Source organism: Glycine soja, chromosome 18 (genome assembly GCF_004193775.1).
Source record: "Glycine soja cultivar W05 chromosome 18, ASM419377v2, whole genome shotgun sequence".
Lineage (NCBI taxonomy): Eukaryota > Viridiplantae > Streptophyta > Magnoliopsida > Fabales > Fabaceae > Glycine > Glycine soja.
In genome coordinates this window covers 56,194,424-56,216,125 of record NC_041019.1, presented here as the reverse complement: position 1 = coordinate 56,216,125, position 21,702 = coordinate 56,194,424, and the positions used below count along the sequence as shown (strand labels likewise).

At 32.3% G+C, this 21,702-nt stretch overlaps 3 protein-coding genes across 3 annotated transcripts; 1 reads left to right on the top strand and 2 right to left on the bottom strand.

Moving 5' to 3' along the window:
- Nucleotides 1-248: 248 nt before the first annotated feature.
- LOC114395434 (sphingosine-1-phosphate lyase-like) lies at nucleotides 249-7,097 on the bottom strand. The gene is made up of 15 exons (XM_028357217.1): nucleotides 6,880-7,097; nucleotides 6,739-6,784; nucleotides 5,674-5,825; nucleotides 5,458-5,517; nucleotides 4,614-4,838; nucleotides 4,394-4,535; nucleotides 4,212-4,262; nucleotides 4,017-4,108; nucleotides 3,383-3,509; nucleotides 2,189-2,204; nucleotides 1,691-1,798; nucleotides 1,518-1,572; nucleotides 1,280-1,426; nucleotides 1,091-1,169; nucleotides 249-875 (listed from the first exon to the last, which is right to left on the bottom strand). Exons 1-15 carry the CDS (start codon nucleotides 7,062-7,064, stop codon nucleotides 753-755), a joined length of 1,608 nt encoding a protein of 535 aa, XP_028213018.1. The 5' UTR covers nucleotides 7,065-7,097; the 3' UTR covers nucleotides 249-752.
- Nucleotides 7,098-10,623: 3,526 nt separating this feature from the next.
- Nucleotides 10,624-14,668, top strand: LOC114394545 (eukaryotic translation initiation factor 3 subunit H-like). Its single transcript, XM_028356157.1, has 12 exons — nucleotides 10,624-10,785; nucleotides 10,883-10,962; nucleotides 11,345-11,461; nucleotides 11,555-11,658; nucleotides 11,784-11,850; nucleotides 12,731-12,864; nucleotides 12,943-12,991; nucleotides 13,358-13,429; nucleotides 13,512-13,613; nucleotides 13,685-13,752; nucleotides 14,033-14,185; nucleotides 14,347-14,668. Exons 1-12 carry the CDS (start codon nucleotides 10,776-10,778, stop codon nucleotides 14,402-14,404), a joined length of 1,014 nt encoding a protein of 337 aa, XP_028211958.1. The 5' UTR covers nucleotides 10,624-10,775; the 3' UTR covers nucleotides 14,405-14,668.
- A 1,134-nt stretch (nucleotides 14,669-15,802) lies between these two features.
- Nucleotides 15,803-19,750, bottom strand: LOC114394908 (probably inactive leucine-rich repeat receptor-like protein kinase At3g28040). Its single transcript, XM_028356592.1, has 2 exons — nucleotides 17,569-19,750; nucleotides 15,803-17,481 (listed from the first exon to the last, which is right to left on the bottom strand). The coding sequence occupies exons 1-2, from the start codon at nucleotides 19,113-19,115 to the stop codon at nucleotides 16,005-16,007; spliced, it is 3,024 nt and encodes a 1,007-aa protein (XP_028212393.1). The 5' UTR covers nucleotides 19,116-19,750; the 3' UTR covers nucleotides 15,803-16,004.
- Between the last annotated feature and the right edge of the window lie 1,952 nt (nucleotides 19,751-21,702).

Here is a 21,702-nt window from a genome sequence, read left to right as displayed (position 1 = left end):
CTTATAAAATTCTCATCATTTTTAAAATTATTTGGACTATTCAAACAAATTTATTTGATTTATAATGCTACAGATCTACTTAAAAATTAAATTCTTCACTCAAAATTCATTTTGTAAATACACTATTCACAATTATTTATGTTCATTAAGAAGTTTATTCATATAAAATTAAAATAGACTAACGTATATAACACATTTATGTCTCACAAGAAAAACATTTTAAAATTAGAAAGGATGAGAATGTAATGTAATTACTCATCAAGGAGAACAAAGTCTGATTCCCTCCAAATTTTTTTATCATCACGACAAAAATACTGTTCCTATCCATGCCCAGCTCTTATTGTGGACTGATGGATAAGCATTACACTGGTCTGTAACCCTGATTTTCACCCTTATATTTATGATGATTATCAATCACACGTACATTTTGTTTTTGTACAATCAATCACATGTGCATTATTTTTGGTTATGGGGGTTTCAGAAATATTACTGTCCTCAATGTCAAGAGCAAGATTGTGAAATAGCAACGAACTCCCCCCCACCCATCCATGATAATAATGCTCAGATGTGAATCTAAAACAACGTGGCCTCTTAAACGTACAATGGCACACACACAAACAAACAAGGCCTTATTATTAGTCTTCAGTTTTCTCCCCAATATGAAAGAATGCACTATAAAATGGAATATTATCAAGTAAAGGTCCACTACAGTACATGTCGCCAGAAAAGTCTGGTAGAAATGTCGAACGCCATTAGCAGGTACCGTCCATATAATCTACCAGCAATTCCTGGACCATGCCTCTATCTGGCATCTTCCCTGCGGCGCCATATATAGGTGCTAGGCCTCCACTTATTGGACCTGGATTTGCTTTCACCTGAAATTGGAATGAAAGAAAAGAGTGAAACAGAAAATACCAATCGAATTAAGACAGTGGTATTGTATTATAACAAGTGAACTGTTACATCAACAGCCATACCCCTGCAACCACCCTCTGCTGGTGGCCTGGAAAGAGTATCTTAATTCTTAGTCCATAGTCACATAATAAATTATTCATTCATAACTAGGATTCCACATAAGTAAAGAACTTACAGTTTTCACAGATTCCTTCAGATCATTGAGAAAGTCTTCAACAATTGGCACATGTTGCAGTGTCACACAGATATGGATGCTGATTCAAGCACAAAGATTAAAATATCTTCAGTTTTTTAAAAGTGACCATGAAGTACACTTTAACCCAGAAAACACTGGACAGTGTCCCCCCCAATCTAAAAGCCCTACCTGTTGGGTCGCTGTAATGCATTCAAATGCCACCCTTTGGATGACATAACATCATTGACTTCGAATATATCTAGAACGTCGGATCCAAAAGCCACTATCGTCATGTCGGGTTTTCCAACAATAAACAACTCAGCAATCTCCTCTATGCTGCAGATATAACATGAGCATTACTTTCAAAAAAATTATACAAGGCACAACATTAGAGTAAGTACAGAAAGAAAGAGACACAGTATCTTACCCTTGCTGTATTCTTCTTGACCCTTCCATAATTTCTTTTGTATTTTTCAAGTAACCTGAAGAATAAACCAGGCCATAAATTGGCCGTACATCATACATTAGGCATCTGACTTAGCAGAAAGGGAAACCAAATTATTATTTCGAAGGCAAAACAGAAAGATCGTGGACAATAACCTTCTTTCCCTAGAGATATCATCGCTGCCCATGCACCGGCAATAAGACTTCCAGGCCTGCTTCCAGCTATGGTTGGAGATACATACAGCCCACCAGACCACTCGGTAACTGTGACATTGACACTAATTAGTTTACAAAAAGAAAAAGAAAACACCGTATCAGAATTATTACCAGTAAGAGACAAAACATTTCCTCCAAACAGATACATCACTGACTCCACTGTCTTGAACTAAAAATAAATAAAGACTAGCTCTTGTCTAAACTCTTAAAGTTTACTTCACTACCTATCATCTTCCCTTTCCTTGCAGATTGTCACATAAACCGCTCAGAGAAAGGAAACTAATAAGCCTGGACATTTTACAATATTGTTTAAACAAGATCATACACAGAAGATTTTTGGGTGGGGGGAGGACAAGATCAGATATGCATGCACAATATAAAAATAACCCCAATTACCCAAGACATAATAACATTTATCAAAAAAAAAAGTAAACTTACCAGCAACAAATTGATGCTGTAGAGTCCAGAAGACAGAAAGAAAATACATTAGTAATCAGCTGCAAGTAAATCAACAACCAATTTTCCAATAACAGAGAGGCATGTTGCAAGAAGGTAATCCATAAAATAGAAATGAAAGGGAGGGCAGGAGGAATACACATACAAGATAATTAGGATATACTGTTGGAATATCTTTTTTTAATAGAAAAAAATAGATAGAAAAGAGGAAAAATTTGACCAAGGGAAGAGGAAATTATCCATACAACAAATACAAAGGAACACAAGGGACAACACCTATAGAATGCACCAAGATTACCTAGTACCTAGTCTCTACGCTTTCTTAAGTAGTTTTTCACATTACATATTCAGAGAAACTGTCCAACACAAACAATATACTTCCTGTTAATCTGCTTTCCTATAAATGAAATTTCATATGTTTACAAGAGTTGTAAACTTGAAATTGTTTTTATTCCAATAAAATAATAAGAGTTGGATATGAGATGCACTGAGAAGGGTGATTTTAAGGAATATCCATGTAAAAAATGACGTACTTAAAATTTCAGACATTGATAACTGATTTAATGTTTGAGTTAAAGGACTTGCCATGTCATACAATTCATCCTCTATCTCCAGTCTCTATAAATGTATTAAGAAAAACAAAGTTTTTATCTCTAAGAATAGTATCCTACTATACTTAAGTAAGAAAATATGCAAGAATATTTCATCTACCAACTCTTCATGATTTACGAATAGAATGAGATGAAGAACTCTTGAACTGAGACCATTTGCATGTATGGCCTGGGATATCCATCATGCTATGTGCAAGAGCCAAGAGAAATAATAATCAAATTCTAGTAATGCAACATCTTATCTTTAAAATGACACTTTGACCAGAAAAAAAAAAAAACTGTTGAGTTATCAAGTAGAAACACCAGTAATCAAATATGATATGGTAAATTGTTACTTTCATGGCATTGGTGGATATCAACTCAAGGAAATAAAAAAAAAGGAGTATGAAAGAAAGTATACTTTCTGAAGATTAGAACATGTCATATTCTGTGAGATGTTTCCAAGAAGTAGCAAAAATGAATAGTACAAAAAATTATATAATCAATTTGGAATTCAGGTATAAACTAAAGACTGAAAATAATTCATCAGTTACAGCCAAAAACTTAGAGTAAATCATTGCCTTGCCTTTCTGATTTCATGGTTTCTGTAAAGAACTACGCTAGTTCCTTTGGGAGCTAAACCATATTTATGTACATCCACTGATATTGAAGAAACCCCTTTAACAGAAAAATCAAAAGGTGGAATGTGGTACCTGGGAAGAAAAAGGTTGAACATGAATTACTTCAATTGGTACTGACATTTAACAAAAAGTTACAACAAGAGCTACATGTAATTTCCAATATAACAGAGCCTCTTTTCCCATTGTGTGTGGGTAGGGCGATTGCATGTGTTATAAAATTATAATCATCAATAATCAAAACATTAACCCCAGTCCCAATAGAAGTTAAAGAGAATACTATGCTAGAACCATATTCCCAAAACAAACAATAAGACTTGCAGTTGCAAATAGAGATAAATTGAATAAATTCGAGTATTTTTTTTTTTTTAAGAAAATGGAATATATTATCAAAGAAAGAAGCAAAGTCTTAATATATTGATGGATTTGGTGCCAAAGATCAGAATATAAAAGTATAGCGCCTAAAACAATGAAAAAGGTAAAAAGCAAGGCCAAAAGAATAACTAAAAAGGCAACAGCACTGAATGATGGTTCAGTAATCAGTTATATAAAATAAGTCATTCCAAGTTGCCAACTATATACCCAAGCTCACGAGCAAATGGTAATACAAAGCCACCAAGGCAAAGGTCCACATGGAAACAAATACCAAAGCTTGATGCCAGATGACCAAGTTCCTACGGAAGAAATTGCCAAATTATCTGCATTATGGTAATACAGCAAGCAAGTTGAACTTATATTCTTTTTCAGCATAAGATGAAAAAAAATTGAAAAACTTACTTCAATGGGGTCAATTACTCCATGAGGAAACCCTGGAGCAGATCCAACAATCTGATTTATCACCACAGTCAATTTCATTTTGACAACAAGAATTCAAGTTATTAGCAGTTTGCATACATATAAAATCCTATGGCAAGATATTTGAATCTTTTAAAAGAATAAAAATAAATAAAACTTCATACCAAGATGGTATTTTTGTTAATATGACGTCGAATCGCTTTCACATCAGCTTGGAAATTCTTGTTAACTGGTACACGCCATAGTTTGATATTAAAATACTGTGCAGCCTTGTCATATGCCGAGTGCCCAGACTCGGGAATAATCCTATAATTTAATGGTTTGAAAATATATTAAAAAATATTTTACCAAATATATAATAATGAATTAATATAGGTGACATACATTTCAGGTCTTGTAATTCCTTTCTTAGATTTCATATAGTCACGAGACGACTTGACAGCTAATAATATACTTTCAGTCCCGCCTGACGTCATGTTGCCACATATTTGTCGTCCAGAACTCTTTTCCTTACTTCCAAGAAGTGCTGCTGTCATTGCAACCACTTCTGCCTCAAAGCGTGCAACACTCTTGAAAACATCCAAATGCAGGGGATTGGTATGAGCAAACCTGAAATCTCATCAATATGAATTGTTGTATACATGCAACAATATAGAGCAATATCAGCAACCCAGCTAATGAGCATGGCTATGACCTTAAACAATATCTCAAATCCCAATTGGATGTATTATTCTCTATACGGTCAGTCATTTCAGTGCCTCAACATTAATTGATACCAAAACTTAATTTTGAAACAGTTCTGTGAGACTCTGAAACATATAAAACTAGTCCAGATTATGACCTTTAATTAATAATCACGCAAAAGTTAGAGCGGCAAAGAGGTGTCACGTATGTTTCTGTTTGGAAAAACTGAAAGTCTTAACCATAGGCATGCTTTGAATATTTTCAAGTTCAAACAAATAGGAAAACTTCCAACAATGCCTTGATCAGAGTCAGAAGCCAGATTGATGTAGAGGAAAAATACATGATCTGATAATAGTACTCAGCGGTGGGATGCTCCCAGCTCCTAAAGCAAATGATCTAAGGTACATTTTAATCAGTTTCAAAACTACAAATCTATGCAAAAATCCATCTACAAGAATATTACAAAGTAAAATGACAATTGTTAATCAGTTAATATTAACAAAAACATAAAATAAAACTGAAAACTGTGTCATGTCTTACTAACATTGAACATGCCTCATTTATCAGAGAAAAATGTCCATCAGATTCACTTCCTCCAATGTAGCTGCAAGGCATAAACAATAAATACATTTAAAAAAAATACAGAACTCATTATCCCTAAGTAGCACACTCAAATGGATGGGGGCGAGGGGAGAAAAAAAAAAGCATCCCAAGTACAAATGATCAGAATTTAACATTTTTACAAAAATTACTAACATACACTGTACCAGAGCATTTGCCTTGCCAAACCGCATCATTTATTTTCTCCTCTCTCATTTTCTCAAGGACAGATGTCCCTAATCCTGTGCTTGGCAACTCAGTTTTCCAACCTTCTCTTTTAGATTTACCATCAGATTGCAACTTATCCACAACCTACATGCTCAGTGACCAGATTAATAAGCAAATTAGTCAGCATCAGTGATCTATGGTTTAAAGAAAGCAGAAAATTGTTAAAATTATGTGTACACCCTGATGACCCAGTTATTAACATGTTACAAAAAGGAATCCCCAATGTTATTTTTGACACTCAGGTCCAGAAACAAATCATAGCACTGATCTACCTCTTGAGGAACAAGAAGGATACCATGAATTGAACTCTTTTTGGAATTGACAAATAATGTTATTGGACAAATCCAAGAGGTTTCTTTACCTCGTGCACCCTTAATTCACTGATTAGTTCTCAATACAATGTTGCTAATGAAACTTATTCACAACTTTATTTCATTTCGATTTTTACCCTCATACCAAACTTACCCTAAGGATGAAGGTTAAGCAATGTGAAAAACCTATTTTTCACCCCAAACTTTAAGAGGATACCAAACAAAAGTCTGAGTTGATATTCCATCGCAGGAAAATATTGAGTGAGACTGTGAGAGCCAGTGAATCCTTTCAAAAACTTGGTTTTCATATTTGTCCTGTTCCTGTCTAATGTTACCTTGTCTCTTCTATTTAGTGATTGACTCATTGTAATGCAATAATACAATTCTAGATAACTGGGTCTTGTAACCAAAATAACATAGACTGGTTCAAGTTCTCTCATCTCAAAATTTCTGCAATTCCAAAAACCAAACTAACCACTATTTTAATAAAAGGAACATGCAAATTGCATATTCGATCTCCGAGGATCAAATCAAACTGATTGCCACCACTCAAATAAATAACAACAAACAAAATCAGAGCTCGATGAAAGAAACAAAGGCATGCATGCGAAGTTGACTCCATTCACGAGACAAAAAACCAAAGTTCAGTCGAATCTAATTCAACAGAGAATTACACTGAACCTGACCTTTTGTTTTTCGGCATCTATGTATCCCTTCACGCCAGGGACCAATCTGCGAATCGAAAAAGGGAGCAAAAATGAGTTAAGAAAACACATTGAAAAGAGCAGTTGGCATATAAAAAGATTGCATGGAGTGATGTGTTGTACTTGAGGGAGTTAATGAGAAACCCTAGGAGCGTGGCTTTGAGTCCGTTCTGGGAGAGGAGGTGGAAGAAGGAGCGGAGAGCGTGAGCGAAGAGGAGAGAGAGGAGAGGAGCGAGAAGCAGAGAGAGAGGTTCGTATTGGGAGAGGAAGGAATTCGCGGAGGTTCTGAAGTGAGAGATTGAAGCCATTGGAAGGAATGGAGATGGGAGAAGAAGGAATAAGGACAATATATGTATAGTATAGTATTTGGCGTGATAACGAAGAAACATTTGTCATCTTGCGTGGACGAAAGGTGTTACGTTGCGTGCGTAGCGTCTCGCCTGTGTCCAAATATGGAAATAAATGCATTTTTATTTTTATGGGTAAAACATCTTTTATAGTTAACCTTATCAACAAACAAGCTTAGAGAATAACAACGGTATTGCTGTAGCGGGCTGAATAAGGCTTTTTTTTTTTTTACGATATTGTAAACTAAAGTTTGATTTTGGATGAAAGAAATATTCAATGTCTGATTCTATCCCACTGATAATAAAAAATAAGGTTTATAGAATGAATAAAAAAATGTTAACATAATTTGGATAAGAGGTCTATTTTATCAAATTTGTTAGATATTATGAGCAAATTTATTGATTTAAAAATACAAACACTAACACTAAATTTGATAATAATTATTTTTATAAGAAATTTCAATTAATTTTTAATTTTTTTTATTATCTGAAAATTTTATTTAATTATTCAATAAATAAGTGTTTTTAGTCATTTTTTAAAATGTTATTCAAAGTAACTTTTTAAAATGTTAATTTCTTTTATTTTATTTTTAATATATTTATTATTTTCATTATTGTCATTTATAAGAAAATCACAATTTTATTAATTTTTTGTCATTTTATATTTTTTAATTATTTCAATAATTAATTTTATCGAATATTTATTATTTAATAAGTTAATTTTTTTAACTTTTAAGATATCATATCAACTTTATGCTAGATAATTTTTTTAGCTTTCAATTAACCTTTTAGTTAATTTCGTGAAATATAACCAAAATATAAAAGATATAAACACATTACTTTTTTTAAAAAAAAAAATAGTTTAAGGTATGTTATTTATTCTAAGTTTTTTTAAGTTTGACTTCAGCTTTTTAAAAGTATGATTTAAAAATACAAACACCAACACTAAATTTGATAATAATTATTTTTATAAGAAATTTCAATTAATTTTTAATTTTTTTTATTATCTGAAAATTTTATTTAATTATTCAATAAATAAGTGTTTTTAGTCATTTTTTAAAATGTTATTCAAAGTAGCTTTTTAAAATGTTAATTTCTTTTATTTTATTTTTAACATATTTATTATTTTCATTATTGTCATTTATAAGCAAATCACAATTTTATTAATTTTTTATCATTTTATATTTTTTAATTATTTCATAATTAATTTTATCGAATACTTATCAAAAGTTAATTTTTTTAACTTTAAGATATCATATCAACTTTCTAATGCTAGATAATTTTTTTAGCTTTCAATTAATCTTTTATCTTTCAATTAACCTTTTAGTTAAATTCCTGAAATATAACCAAAATATAAAAGATATAAAAACATTACTTTTTTTTAAAAAAATAGTTTAAGGTATGTTGTTTATTATAATTTTTTTTTTAAGTTTGACTTCATCTTTTTAAAAGTATGATTTAATTTTTTAGTCTAGCTGAAGATTTATTTCGTATTAAAAGCTTTTTAATATAGATTTAACTTCTCTCTTTTTTCTATTATTAAGGTTTGACATATCTCTAAATGCACTACGCGACTAATAAGTCAGTGAAAAGAAAAAGTATATGTAAAATAAATTATAAATTATGAAAGTGAAAATTATAATTAAAGTTACTCAAAACATGAAATAATGGTAAAAATACGTAGGTTAGATTTATAAGTGTCAAGCATAAATCTTTTATATGTTATAAGTTTAAGGTCTAATCTAACTTTTGTAGCAACTTATTTAAAAGTCTCTTTTACAATAGTGTAAACGTATTTTTAAAGGGGGGAAAAAACAAAGGCTAATGTATATATACTTGTTACAAACACACACTCTCTTCTCTAATAAGCAATATTGAGTCCAGCAAAGCATCAGTTTATCACAGTGCAAACATCTCAATCCAAAGCATACTCACATTTAATTAAAAAAACACTTTTTTTATTCGAAATAAATAAATAAAAACAGGCAATGATTAAACTTCTGCAGACGGTAACAGTATCATCTTATCCAATGAACTCTAATCATAATTAAAACTCATTTAAGCTAAGGAGGACTAAGAACAATTTTAATGTAAGATTTTAAATTAAAATCTTAGATTACTTATGTATCGTATGATATTACATAATATTGAATATCTTTTAAGATTTTTTTATTTTTATTTTTTGGTTTAATGATAAATCTCAGAGATTTTAGATAATTTTTTTAGAAATCACATGAATTTTACTTTTAAATATTTATTAAATTAAATAATTAAAGTTAATGAAATATGAAAGAATTTTTTTTACAAATATTAGAAATAGGAAAATGAATATAAATTTAATTAAAGTTAATAAATACGGTTTATTTTAAAAGGATTTTAGTTAAATTGATTTTGAAAGGAAAAAAAAAATCACCTAAGTGAACTTAGATCTCACCTAATGTCATTTTTTATTTTCGGTTAAAAAAGTATTTTTAAGACAAAAGATCATTATCTTTTATTTTACTTTTATTAGAAGAATTTTTATTAGACTGCTTACACACAACATGTTTAACTTCAATTCAAATATGTAGTTAGTCATTCTTGTACTTCTACTTGAGTGAACCAATACAACAAGAAAGAAAGAAAAGAAAACGTTATTAAGGAAGCTGTGCCTGATTAATACATTTGAGCAATTGCTATTGGCAATCCCTCGTTGCTATTTAAATCCCATCTTTTTGCTTCTAACTTTTTGACAAAAATAAGTCCAACCTCCATAGTATTGTGCAATTGCATTTATCAACAAAACTTAATATAAGAATACTTGTTTTGGAATATGGGATTTTTCTTAATTTTTTTTCAATATATTTTTTATGCTTATTTTTAAATTGTTCTTCAATATTTTTTTAAAAGCACTTACCAGTAAAAAAATAGCCTTTTTATCATAATATAATAAATAATTTATCATCAATCTAAAATATAATTTATACATTCAAAATTTTTATTCAAGATGAAGTTTAATTTTAATATAGTTTATATATTTAAAAATATTTATTTATTATAAATTTTAGTTACATAACTTAAATATTTATTTTGTACATTGCACATACTAATGTACTAGTAATTATAATTTTAAAAATCATATATTTTTTTTAAAAAAATAAGAAAAATAACTACAAAAATGAAAAATTATTTTTTGCTTAACATAATCAAAATTATATTTTTCTTTATATTTTGCAAAAACTAAAAAAGTAAGTTAAAAATTACTTTTTAGAAAAATAACTATAATTTTAACGAAGAATTAATTTTATCATTTGAACATAATTTATATTTCATCATATCATTATCTAATCTGTTATTTGATTTGCATGAACATTGGATAAAATAAAATAATATTTTGTCTTATTCTAATCCTATTCTCCTATCTTATCTTAAAAGTTAAAACGCATCCTTTTGGTTCAACTCTAATCCCTTTTCTGCTTTAATCGTTTTTTTCTGTATTCTGTCTCTGTTTCTCCTTATATTTATATTTTAATTTTAAAAAATAAAAATTGGGCTAACTGTAATTTTAGGTGTGGACTATTTGAGCCCAACTCTAAGCAAAACCCCTTCTTCTTCCTCTTGCTCCGGCGTTAGGGTTTCTTCCTCTTTCAAACTCCATCGCAGATTCTTCGCTCCTTTCCATTGATTCAAAACATGGCTACCAGTATGTTTACGTTTACGCTCCCTACATTCTCCACCAAATTAGGGTTTCTGTTTTATTTTTTCACACCATTGAATGATGTCTCGTTTTATTCGTGCAGCTCCTGCCAGATCTTTCCTCCAAGTCGCCGCAACGGAGGAGGCTGCGCCGCTTCTCAGAGTCGTCCAGATTGAAGGACTGGTATCAATTCTATGCTTTTCAAACTTCAATTGCTCCACTGTTTCATAATTTTACCTTTACACGGGATTAATTTTGAAGGGTCTATTGTTAAGCCTCAATTTGTTGTTGCATCTGTCTAATCTATACTTGTTTTCATCAATTATATAGGATTTTGAAATTGCAACATTTAAGTAACCCATAGTCTATTATGCTGATGTGGATCTGGTTGTAGCTAGGTTTCATGTTCTATGTGTACCTCTATGTTTGTTAACATTGGACCATAGATGTTTGTAAATTTATGCGGCAGGTCTCTGTATTGGAAGAGAATATTCAATGTTTGTTTTTGCATTGTGAAGAAAATACTGATACCAATCTGGTTGGTATTTGTCCCTTGGTTGAACAGGTTATCCTGAAGATAATTAAGCATTGTAAGGACCACTCGCCTTCTTTAGTCACTGGACAACTTCTTGGGTTGGATGTTGGCAGTGTTCTTGAAGTTACCAACTGCTTCCCCTTTCCAGTATGATATACTTTCTTTTCTTTTTCTCCATTTTTTAATCTGTAAACATTGCCCTCATAAAGTTATCATCGATTCTGTTACTAAAAATTGCAGATGAGGGAGGAGGATGAGGAAATTGAAGCTGATGGTGCCAATTATCAGCTTGAAATGATGAGATGCCTGAGGGAGGTTAATGTTGACAACAACACAGTTGGATGGTATGTAAGATGAAAATACCACTTTTCAAATGAATTTTAATGGTTTTATAACTGTGGTGGAATTTTGGCTCAATATGGGTTTTTTAATCATTTCTCCAACATGTGGCAAAATTCTCTAAATCTAGGTACCAGTCTACATTGCTTGGCTCCTTCCAGACTGTGGAGCTTATTGAAACCTTTATGAATTACCAGGTAATGAATGTCTGTCAATTTATTTATTTATTTTTCATAGTTTTTCTTAAGCTGGGGTTTCTTGGTTAGTACTTAGTATCTTGTCTAGTTATATGTTGTTATGCAAACCAGATGCTCCTATACTTTGATATTTATTGTAAATGCACTGAGCTTAATTGATTCAGGTTAAAACCAGTTTGATTAACCGAACTAGTTTGTAGAAACAACTCGGTTAACTGTATTGGTTTTGTATAACAACACAGTTATTTTTTGTTCAAACCAGTTTGGTTTCAGTTACAATTCGGTTTGTTCCAAACCGATTTTTTTGCACATCCCTAAGTTACATAATATGATAATAACTTGAAACTATAAATTGAGAATGCCCAACAGTCCATCACAGGATGTGGTCTGCACCACCAAGGATTTGAACTTGAAAATAGGCACCTATTATGAATTTATGATAATGAGGCAGTGTCATTCTTGATCAAGATTGTTAGATATTGGCATAATTTGTTGGATGGTTATCTGTTACAATTAACTGAGAATTTTACATGAGCTAAATTTAGAAACATGCTTGCTAAATTGCTTTGAAGTAGAAACAAGTGTTTGTAAATTAGGGGAAGTTGAGTAAACTAGGTAGAATGACAAACACAACTACATTTGTTAACCAGATGATTAGAATATACCATGATTTTTTCCATGGTCTAGGTTTTCTGTTGCTTTTGCTTAAAATTTACTATAGATTGCTGATGATGATTTCTGATATTTGAAACAGAAAAGTTCGTTATTGGATGCTTTCCTTTGTGCACTTTATTTTTGTTTTTTTGGCTGAAGACAACATTTTCATAAGTATCTAATCTGTTAAATGACCATTGGTTTCAAACTTGGCAATGCTTTTCAGGAGAATATTAGACGCTGTGTTTGCATAATATATGATCCATCAAGGTCTGATCAAGGTGTTCTAGCTCTGAAGGCATTGAAGCTTTCTGACTCATTCATGGAACTCTATCGCAGCAATAATTTTACTGGAGAGAAGTATGAATTTTATTTTGGATGTCTTGTTGTCTTTAAGTTGAACCACTTGATTTCTGATTTTTCTGTCTTGTGAGATAGATTGAGGGAGAAGAACTTATCATGGGTGGATATCTTTGAGGAAATACCAGTAAGCTTTCCTTAAATTTGCCTTTCTCGAGTGGTTTCACCAATTAGCCCCTTCATATAATGAATTCCTGTTTTTTTCCTCTAACATTTTTAATATGAATATCTATACTCACTAAATCATCTTAAAAGTAAGGTGATTGAAATTTTTGATATGATTGTTAAACACATCTTTCATGGTAAATTAGAATGATACTAGTCTTTGTCATATTAAGAATGAATTAGACATGCTATTGGATTTAAGATCAATAATTTTTTGGTAGATATTAATATATTTAATTGTATGGAAGTGTATTAATTAGCTTTGGATTATTTTTGTTAGTAGGTTTGTAATCAATGCTGATCTGCTTCATGTATATTTTTATATCAGATCAAAGTTTCAAATTCTGCCCTTATCAGTGCTTTTATGACAGAGCTGGAACCTGATACTCCAGTCACCCAGGTGATCTATGATCTTTAGTAGAGATTCTTTTGGTCATTTTAAATTTTAGTTTATCTTTACATATGTTGTTGTTCCATTGCAGTGTGATTATGATCGTTTGCAATTGTCAACCAGTTCATTGATGGAGAGGAATACCGAATTTTTGATTGAATGCATGGATGACTTGTCACTAGAACAACAAAAGGTTCTTTTAGGTCTTCATTTGTTTTGTGTGCTGTTTTAGAATGTATTTGACTGAAATTTCTTCTATTTTAGTTCCAATTCTATTATCGAAGCTTGTCTCGTCAACAAGCTCAGCAGCAAGCATGGCTTCAAAAGAGAAGGTATCATTCAGTTTGTATTTGAATTGTTTAAACTAATAACTACATTATGTTTTTGTTGTAAGATTGGAATGCATTGCTAACTAATTGTTCTGTTTTAGTTGAGATTCCATGTCTTTGAATACGGATTTTCTAATTGTTTTAGATTCTGGGTTTATTTTCTCATGGTTTCTTGAATAGTTTAGTTTGTAGAAGTATGGATATTTACCCATTTAGTCTGTTGTGTTAAGTTTATTACTTTGAACTATTGGTTCTTCATCTGATTTGGATTTTGTAATAATAGGACGGAGAACATGGCCCGTAAAGCTGCTGGAGAAGAACCTTTGCCAGAGGAAGATCCTTCAAATCCCATTTTCAAGCCGCTCCCAGAGCCTTCACGGTTGGAGAGCTTCCTCATAACAAATCAAATTTCCAACTACTGCAACCAAATCAATGGGTATGTGACTAAGGCTCTTTTTTCCATGTTTGAGGAGCACGATACTTAAGTTGCCAATTTAAAGTTTCTGATTTTCTTCGTTTTCCTATATCATCATGGGTATCTCTTCTCTAGCCAATAGAGTTTAATTATCCTTACATTTTCCGTTGCATGTTCTGCAGGGTGTCAGGGCAGAGCTTTAACAGACTCTATTTGATGAAGGCTTTGCATGAGGATTGATAAGGCAATTTTTGTTTGTCATTCTGATGGTTTGATCCAATTTCTTTTCCATATAGGATGAGAATTTTATGGCGAATTTGGTAGTATATTTGAGGATCACGCTTGTAAGGCGACGTAATTTTTGTTTATTTTATGAAACCCATCCAATTGTATTGAGTATAATCTGTTATTGAATATTTAGAGATACATGCAGTGCCACTTGCTGCTTTTTATCTATGTTACAAAATTTGGCATCCAGTTATATTAACCAACTACTTTAGTTAATTTCTGTGGAAAGTATTTATACCAATCACAATGCGAATAGTGAAACAATCACAACTAGAAGTTCTCGCTTCATCCTTTTTATTCGGAGCATCGTTTCAAACACGTTAGTTTTGCATTTTGCAATTTTTTTTTTAAATCAATAGGCTCTGTTCTGCTAAGGAATACGTGTTTAAGGAATAACTACCCGAGAACAAGCAAATCCCAAACAACTTGTATTAACTTCTGAATATTTTACGGGATGGTTTTTTTAGATGTAGATTTTGAGCATTCCTTGAGATGATATAAGATTGTGTTGGTTTAACCAATAATGGTTGATATAAGTGGTAGTTGTTTGTGTCTAGGGATGAGTATACATATTCAGGTCTACTAATCGGTGGGTGGATAATTTTTCTTAAGACCGTATAAATATATTGAATTTTTGAGTTCAATTCGTTAGGTCTACATATCTAGCTATATTTAAAATGTTGATATATTTTAGTCTAATAGATTTTAGTTTAAAAAATGAAGTCAATTTTTTTTTTAATTTTATATAGTTTTCACTTTTAAAAAAAATATTTATTTATAAAAAATATTTTTCAAATTAATAGTTGGATTTGTGGACTGATTCATTTATTCATGGGTTTTTATGGGTCGGATACGGATCTTGAAAAGAAAGTTCTTTTATTTCATGGATTGCACTTATCTGTGTGTTTGAAACGCAGACTTGGTGAGTCGTGCCTAAAACATGGTGGATAATACTCATCCCAGCTTGTGTATCTTATGTATGTTCACAATCTCTCTTGATGAAGATTTATCACTGCTTCCAACACAGAGAACTTTGTACCTATACTATGATCGGAAAAGAAAAAGATTTTGTGCTGATTTTTTAATATAAAATAATATTGATAAAACAATTTCTTGAATTCGATTTTGCTCACATGAAAACTTTCCTTCCCTAAAACTTTTTCTCACCCAAAAAATAATAACAACACAATTCTGTATTCATGCCTAAGATTTTTAGATTTGTTCATTCCAATGAATAATGTGACTACTTTTAATCATGTGGCTACATTGCTATAGTTTGTAAGTTGTAATATTATTAAAATTTGGTAAATACAATCGATAAACTGAAATCAGTAAAAGAGAAAACAAGAGTTGCGAATAACGGATTTATATGATAGTGATTTCCATTTATACGAGGAAAATCTACTTGGACATAAAACAAGAGTCTACATAAACCAAATAGCCAAGGAAATTAAAAAGGATACACAACATAAAGGAAAAAAGAAAAGAAAAAAATCTCATCAGTCACAGATTTTCTATATGTCAAGCTAGTTCAACAGAGAAGCATATCTCATCAAAATACTTCCATCCTTTGAGGAACTGGGGTTTTAATGACCTGCAGTATTTGCACCACTTCAGCCATAGTAGGCCTGCTAGAAGGAATTTGAGAGGTGCATACCATTGCTAGCTTCAGAACAGGCAATACCTCATCTTCAGGATACTCACTCATGCTTTGATCCACACACTCCAACACATTCCCTTGCTCAAGCAGCACCCTCACATGGTCATTCAGTATCAGCACATTGTCTTCTCCATACTCCACTGGTCTCCTACCTGTCACCAGCTCAAGGATCATCACCCCAAAACCATACACATCACATTTCTCATTGACCCTTAAGCTCTGGCATGCTAATTCTGGTGCCACATATCCTAGTGCACTCTGGAACCTGTTGCTCATCACATGCCGGTCAAGCTTTGTCAGAAGCCGAGCCAACCCAAAATCTGAGATCTTGGCGTTGTAATTTTCGTCAAGCAAAATGTTACTTGGCTTTATGTTGTAGTGGATGATCGGTGGACGGAAAGAGTGGTGCAAATGAGCAAGCCCCTTTGCTGTTCCAAGCAAGATTTTGAACCTTATAGCCCAAGAAAGAGGAGGACTTGAAGGAAGCCTTTCATGTAGCTTGGCTTGCAAGCTACCATTTGGTGCAAACTCAGTTACTAAAAGTTGTAGTTGAGGAGTCCAATAGTATCCTTTCAATGCTATTAGATTTGGGTGCCTTGCTTTCCCGAGGATTCTAACTTCCCTATCAAAGTCTTCAGGATATTGGATTATGTTTGTGGATATAAGCTTCTTGATTGCTACCATTCTACCTTGTGATCCCAATGGAACCTTGTAGAGTGTTCCAAAGACTCCTTCTCCAATCTCAGATGCCTTGTTGAGCAAGGACTCAGGATTGCTGATCCAATCAGGTGAGGACTGGGAATCAAACAGGATAAGCTTTCCTGTGGCTGGACTTCCCGATCTTGAAGAGCTCGAGCACATGCTTTCCAAAGCATTATCCAAAAATGTTAGCCTTCTCCTTACAGAAACATTAAGTAGGCTAACAGCAATCACTCCTAATACAATGACAAAGGATGCAGATATTGCTACAATAGCAGATACACTAAGGAACCTGTGGCGATGGACTGGGCCAGACTCAGATGATTCGTTTGTTTGCCTTTGAGGACTTATTTGGTTGTTATAGGCATTTGGGTCAAGCACTAGTGGTTTGGGGACATTCATCTTACATGGACCCTTCAACAAGGGTGAACAAAGACCCAGGTTTCCTTCCAAGGAACTTTTGTCCAAGTTCTGAAATATGCTACTTGTAGGAAGCCTTCCTGTGAGCCTGTTGTATGATATGTTTACAGCAAGAAGACTCTGAAGCATTCCAAGCTCCATTGGTATCTCTCCACTTAGTTCATTGAATTCCAGCTTGAGGATTTTGAGCTTGTTTAGCTTTGACATGGACTTTGGAATTGAACCAGTCAAATTATTGTGAGACAAACTCCTGCATAAAATAGATAGGAATTAGTATATCTTCCAAAAAGACGTGTTAAAAGAAATGACACTAGAGCTTGAGAAATAGGATGCATACAGCAAGTAAAGAGAGCTACAATTTCCAATCTCGGACGGAATATTCCCTTCAAATGAATTTCCATCAAGTTGGAGGACAGCTAAATTGCCTGAGTCACATATATCTGCTGGAATTGAACCGTGCAAGGCACTATTGCGAAGATCCAAAACTGCCAGGTTCTGAAGGAGGCCAAATTCTGGAGGCATCTGTGAATGAAGATCATTCCAAGACAGATTCAAATGTGTTAGTTTTGATAGAAGACCGGTTTCTGCAGGGATATTCCCTTGGAGATGGTTATCTGAAAGATCCAAGTGGGTGAGAGTTTCCAAGAGCCTGCTTGATCCGGGTGGAATTGAGCCACTCAATTCATTATGGGACAAGTCTATTTCCTCCAATCCTAGGCCAAACAAACCCTCTGGAATGGTGCCGTTGAAACCATTTCCTCTGAGCTGGACCACAGATAACTTTGTGCAGAAACTCAATGATGATGGAATAGTTCCAACAAGCATGTTATTTGAAATGCTCAGATGAGTCAGTGATCTCAGTTCCCCTATTGACTGTGGGATGCTTCCAGTGAACTGATTGTTTGAGAGCTCTAGGTACTCCAGACTGGTCATGTTACCAATCCATTGAGGGAATTCACTGTTGAAATGATTATTTGATGCCTTGAAATAGCTCAAAGAACTAAGCATCCCTAGTGACTCTGGCAGTTCTCCACTGAACTGATTATCACTGAAATCCAACCTATTCAGATGCAGGCAGAATCCAATATCAGTGGATAATGGACCTGAAAACTGGTTACCTTGTAATAAGATCTCTTTAAAGTTATGTATGGATGAAATTCCATTAGGTAAAGACCCTGATAAGGCATTGTTAGATAGATCCAAAGTCCTAAGCCTGTTCAATGACCAAATCCCACTAAAGTCCACATTACCGGAGAAATGATTATTGGAAAGATTAATGCTATTCAATGAGGAACATCTAGACAGTGAGCCAGGAACTGGTCCATCAAACATGTTCCTAGCTAGAGAAATGTGATGAAGGGAAGAACAGCTCTCAAAAAAACTCTCAGGCATTGGTCCTGAGAATGAGTTCTCAGAAAGATCAAGAAATTTTATTGAATTCATATTCACAAAAGAAGTAGGAATGGAACCAGAAAGAACATTGTGGCTAAGGTTCAGCCTCTCAAGACTATTGGAAAGAGTGAGTGATGGACTAATACTCCCACTCAAGTTGTTGTGAGAAAGGGACAATACCGTTAGATGCTGTAACTTCTCAAGACCCCTTCCAATCTTCCCAGATAATCCTAAGCCATCCAATGAGACCTCAGAAACTCTTCCACTCTCAGGATTGCACTGCACGAATTGCCATGAGCATGGATTGGCATCATCTTCATTCCATGAAGCAAGATAAGAAGAAGGGTCATTAAGGTCTGATTTGAACACAATCAGGCCAAGAACATCATCATTCAACTGGACAGGTATGTCATTGTTCCCCAAGCATGTCAGCAAATAGGAAACTGAAATCAGCAAACTCAAAACTCTCAAGTGAAACTGAAAACTAGTCATTCTTCTTCCTCTCCCTCTTTCTGAGGTTGATGGAGTTATGTTACTATCTTTAGTAGTTAACTATGTTAAAACTATGGCTTCTTTTTTTTTCTTTAGGGATAACATAGTATGTGAAAACTGTAATGACGGATAGATGTTACACTACCTTAGCGAACACAATATTACTTTTTTTTTTATATTTTTGTGGAAAATTTAGGTGAGCTGGATCCTGGATTCACCGAGGTCAAGACAGGGCTCAAGACTCAAAGAACGCTTATAAGGTACGTATAGATTACCTACCAACAAGGTCTTCATATCGATAACGAGGATCAAATCCACATCCTTAAGGGATATGAGTTCGTTTCTTATCAATTGGCTTAATCTTTGTTGGCAAAAATCATGTGTGCTCACCAGAAGGAGAGAAAGAGAAGAATATTTTACCAAAATGGGGTGAGAGATGGGTCATTGAGAAAGCCAATAATGGGTGAATATGGTATTGTTAGTGTAGTCCGTGATCAAACAGTTTTGGTCCAACAAACGTGGCTAAGCTACTGACAAATCTTTGCCACCCTTACAAGGTCTTTGTCGCGTCCTACAACCTCTACCTCCTTGTGCCTTCCTTTTCTCGTTTTCAAATGTTGAGTGAGTTAATATGCTCTTTTTTTTTTAATGTGGATTGGAGAATAATTTTGTGTGCATATGTATATGTGTTACTATTTCCTTGTGAGGTTTTTTGTAGTTTTACAATCATTCAAATGGGGAAGAGTATTTTATTGGTGAGAATATTGTTGTTGAATGCTATTGATGCTTCTATGAGTAGAAGCTGACAGTCTATTAACAAGGTCCCTTTTTTTTAGTTTAAATTACAGATACTATGATACTTCCAACTCTTGTCTCTGCATAATGTTATGTGGTTTATTTTTCTTTGGAGATTTTAAAATTGAGGAAAAAAAATAGTTGTCCTCCAATCTAGAGAAAAGAATTTTGATTCTGGTAGAATATTAGAGAGAGACTAATGTTGTTCAGATGAAAAATAATACTGTATTCCATTTGCTATGAATGCAAGAAAAAAATAATATACAATGGGTAGTACAACAATAAGGTGGGCGTAGAAAATGTCTATGTTGCTAAAGCAAAGTAAATAATAAAACTGAGAAGAATAAATTTATATACAAGATAATTAAATAATTCAACTACATCACATATAGAATTGTTTGATTCCTAATGTCGTTTAGCCTCAGTCATAATCACTCCATTATAATAATACTGCCTTGGTATATATCAATAGATCCTATATCAATAGGTGACAAAAATCATGTTGCTTTCTTGTGTAATGAAAATAAGAAAATGATTCGCTTTTCGGTATAATTTTTTTGAAAGTAAGGCGATTCATGACAACTACCACTTTTTCCATAGTTTAACTCTAGTAGGAAGAAATACTATCAGGGAGTTTTTACGTGAATATCTTCACTTTAGGTAGAATTTCCAGCTGTAAGGTAGCTTTCCAATTTTTCTTTTTTCTCTTTATTTTTGTGTGTGTGGATATGAATGTATCTATTATCTATATTGAGGATATTAATTATTGGCAACACTCTTCTTTCAACTTTCTCTTTGTTATACGTTAAAATTTATTAAAATTAAAGAATTACTGAGAGAAACTCAAAAAAAAATGTTACCCACAAAATTTTATTATTTCTAATAAATTTTAACTAATAATAAAAATACATTAAAAATAATATTATTAGTATTTCTCTTATCTATTATTATAATAATTTTTTTATTTGAATTTTAATTTATAAAATTTAAAGTGAAGACATAAAACTAACATGTTAGGCTAATCATTCTTTATTTTTATGACACATCAATCATTTTAAACTATTTTTAATTGCAATTTTGTAAATGGTTAAGAATTTAGAATTAATTATCATCTTCTCCAATCCATGATACTACGTCACTAAAATCTCATTTGATGGGCGTAAAACTGCTTGTGGATTATACATTACTTGTGCAATTATCTTTTGAATAATTTATTGTACAGAAATAACAAAATCTGCTTTTAACATCTCGTACCATTATAACCCTCTCATTTTCCTAAAATTATACTAATTCAATATCTGTACCCAAAAAAACTTATTCAATTTCTCTTCACAATAAGGTTAGTACACCTGTTAGTTAATGTGCCAATTTTTTCTTATGATCTTCTTTTATACTGCTTCTTAAGTTTCTATATATAAAAAATAAATACCTAATTTATTCATTAACACCAATAAAAATTATTAATTTGATTAACTATAATTAATACATAAATTTAAATTTTATTTTAATAATACTTATTAAATTAAATGATTTAAGTGACAATGATATTTAATGACATTATTAATTTTTTAATGGATAATTTTTTTCACCAATGAATATGACTTATTAGTAGTCTTTACAACAAATAAGGACATAGAAAGAAATTAGATTAATGCATGAAAAATGATCATAAATTTCATATATTTAGGAATAAAAAAATATTCTTATTTGTTTTTTATATATAGGAACGGATGTAGCATTATGTTACTACATATTTATAATCTTGTTAACTTGATGTTTGGTTTGAGTATTT

What these genes read in the sequence shown, in the direction of transcription:
- LOC114394545 (XM_028356157.1), top strand. An exon ending in TCGTCCAGATTGAAGGACTG is followed by an intron (nt 10,963 to 11,344) that starts GTATCAATTCTA and finishes TTGGTTGAACAG; the next exon opens with GTTATCCTGAAGATAATTAA. An exon ending in CTGATACTCCAGTCACCCAG is followed by an intron (nt 13,430 to 13,511) that starts GTGATCTATGAT and finishes GTTCCATTGCAG; the next exon opens with TGTGATTATGATCGTTTGCA.
- LOC114394908 (XM_028356592.1), bottom strand. Translation starts at nt 19,115, where the DNA reads ATGACTAGTTTTCAGTTTCACTTGAGAGTTTTGAGTTTGCTGATTTCA. An exon ending in TGTAGCTCTCTTTACTTGCT is followed by an intron (nt 17,482 to 17,568) that starts GTATGCATCCTA and finishes TATTTTATGCAG; the next exon opens with GAGTTTGTCTCACAATAATT.
- LOC114395434 (XM_028357217.1), bottom strand. Translation starts at nt 7,064, where the DNA reads ATGGCTTCAATCTCTCACTTCAGAACCTCCGCGAATTCCTTCCTCTCC. An exon ending in TTTCTCATTAACTCCCTCAA is followed by an intron (nt 6,785 to 6,879) that starts GTACAACACATC and finishes TTCGATTCGCAG; the next exon opens with ATTGGTCCCTGGCGTGAAGG. An exon ending in TCAAGAAGAATACAGCAAGG is followed by an intron (nt 1,427 to 1,517) that starts GTAAGATACTGT and finishes TTATATCTGCAG; the next exon opens with CATAGAGGAGATTGCTGAGT.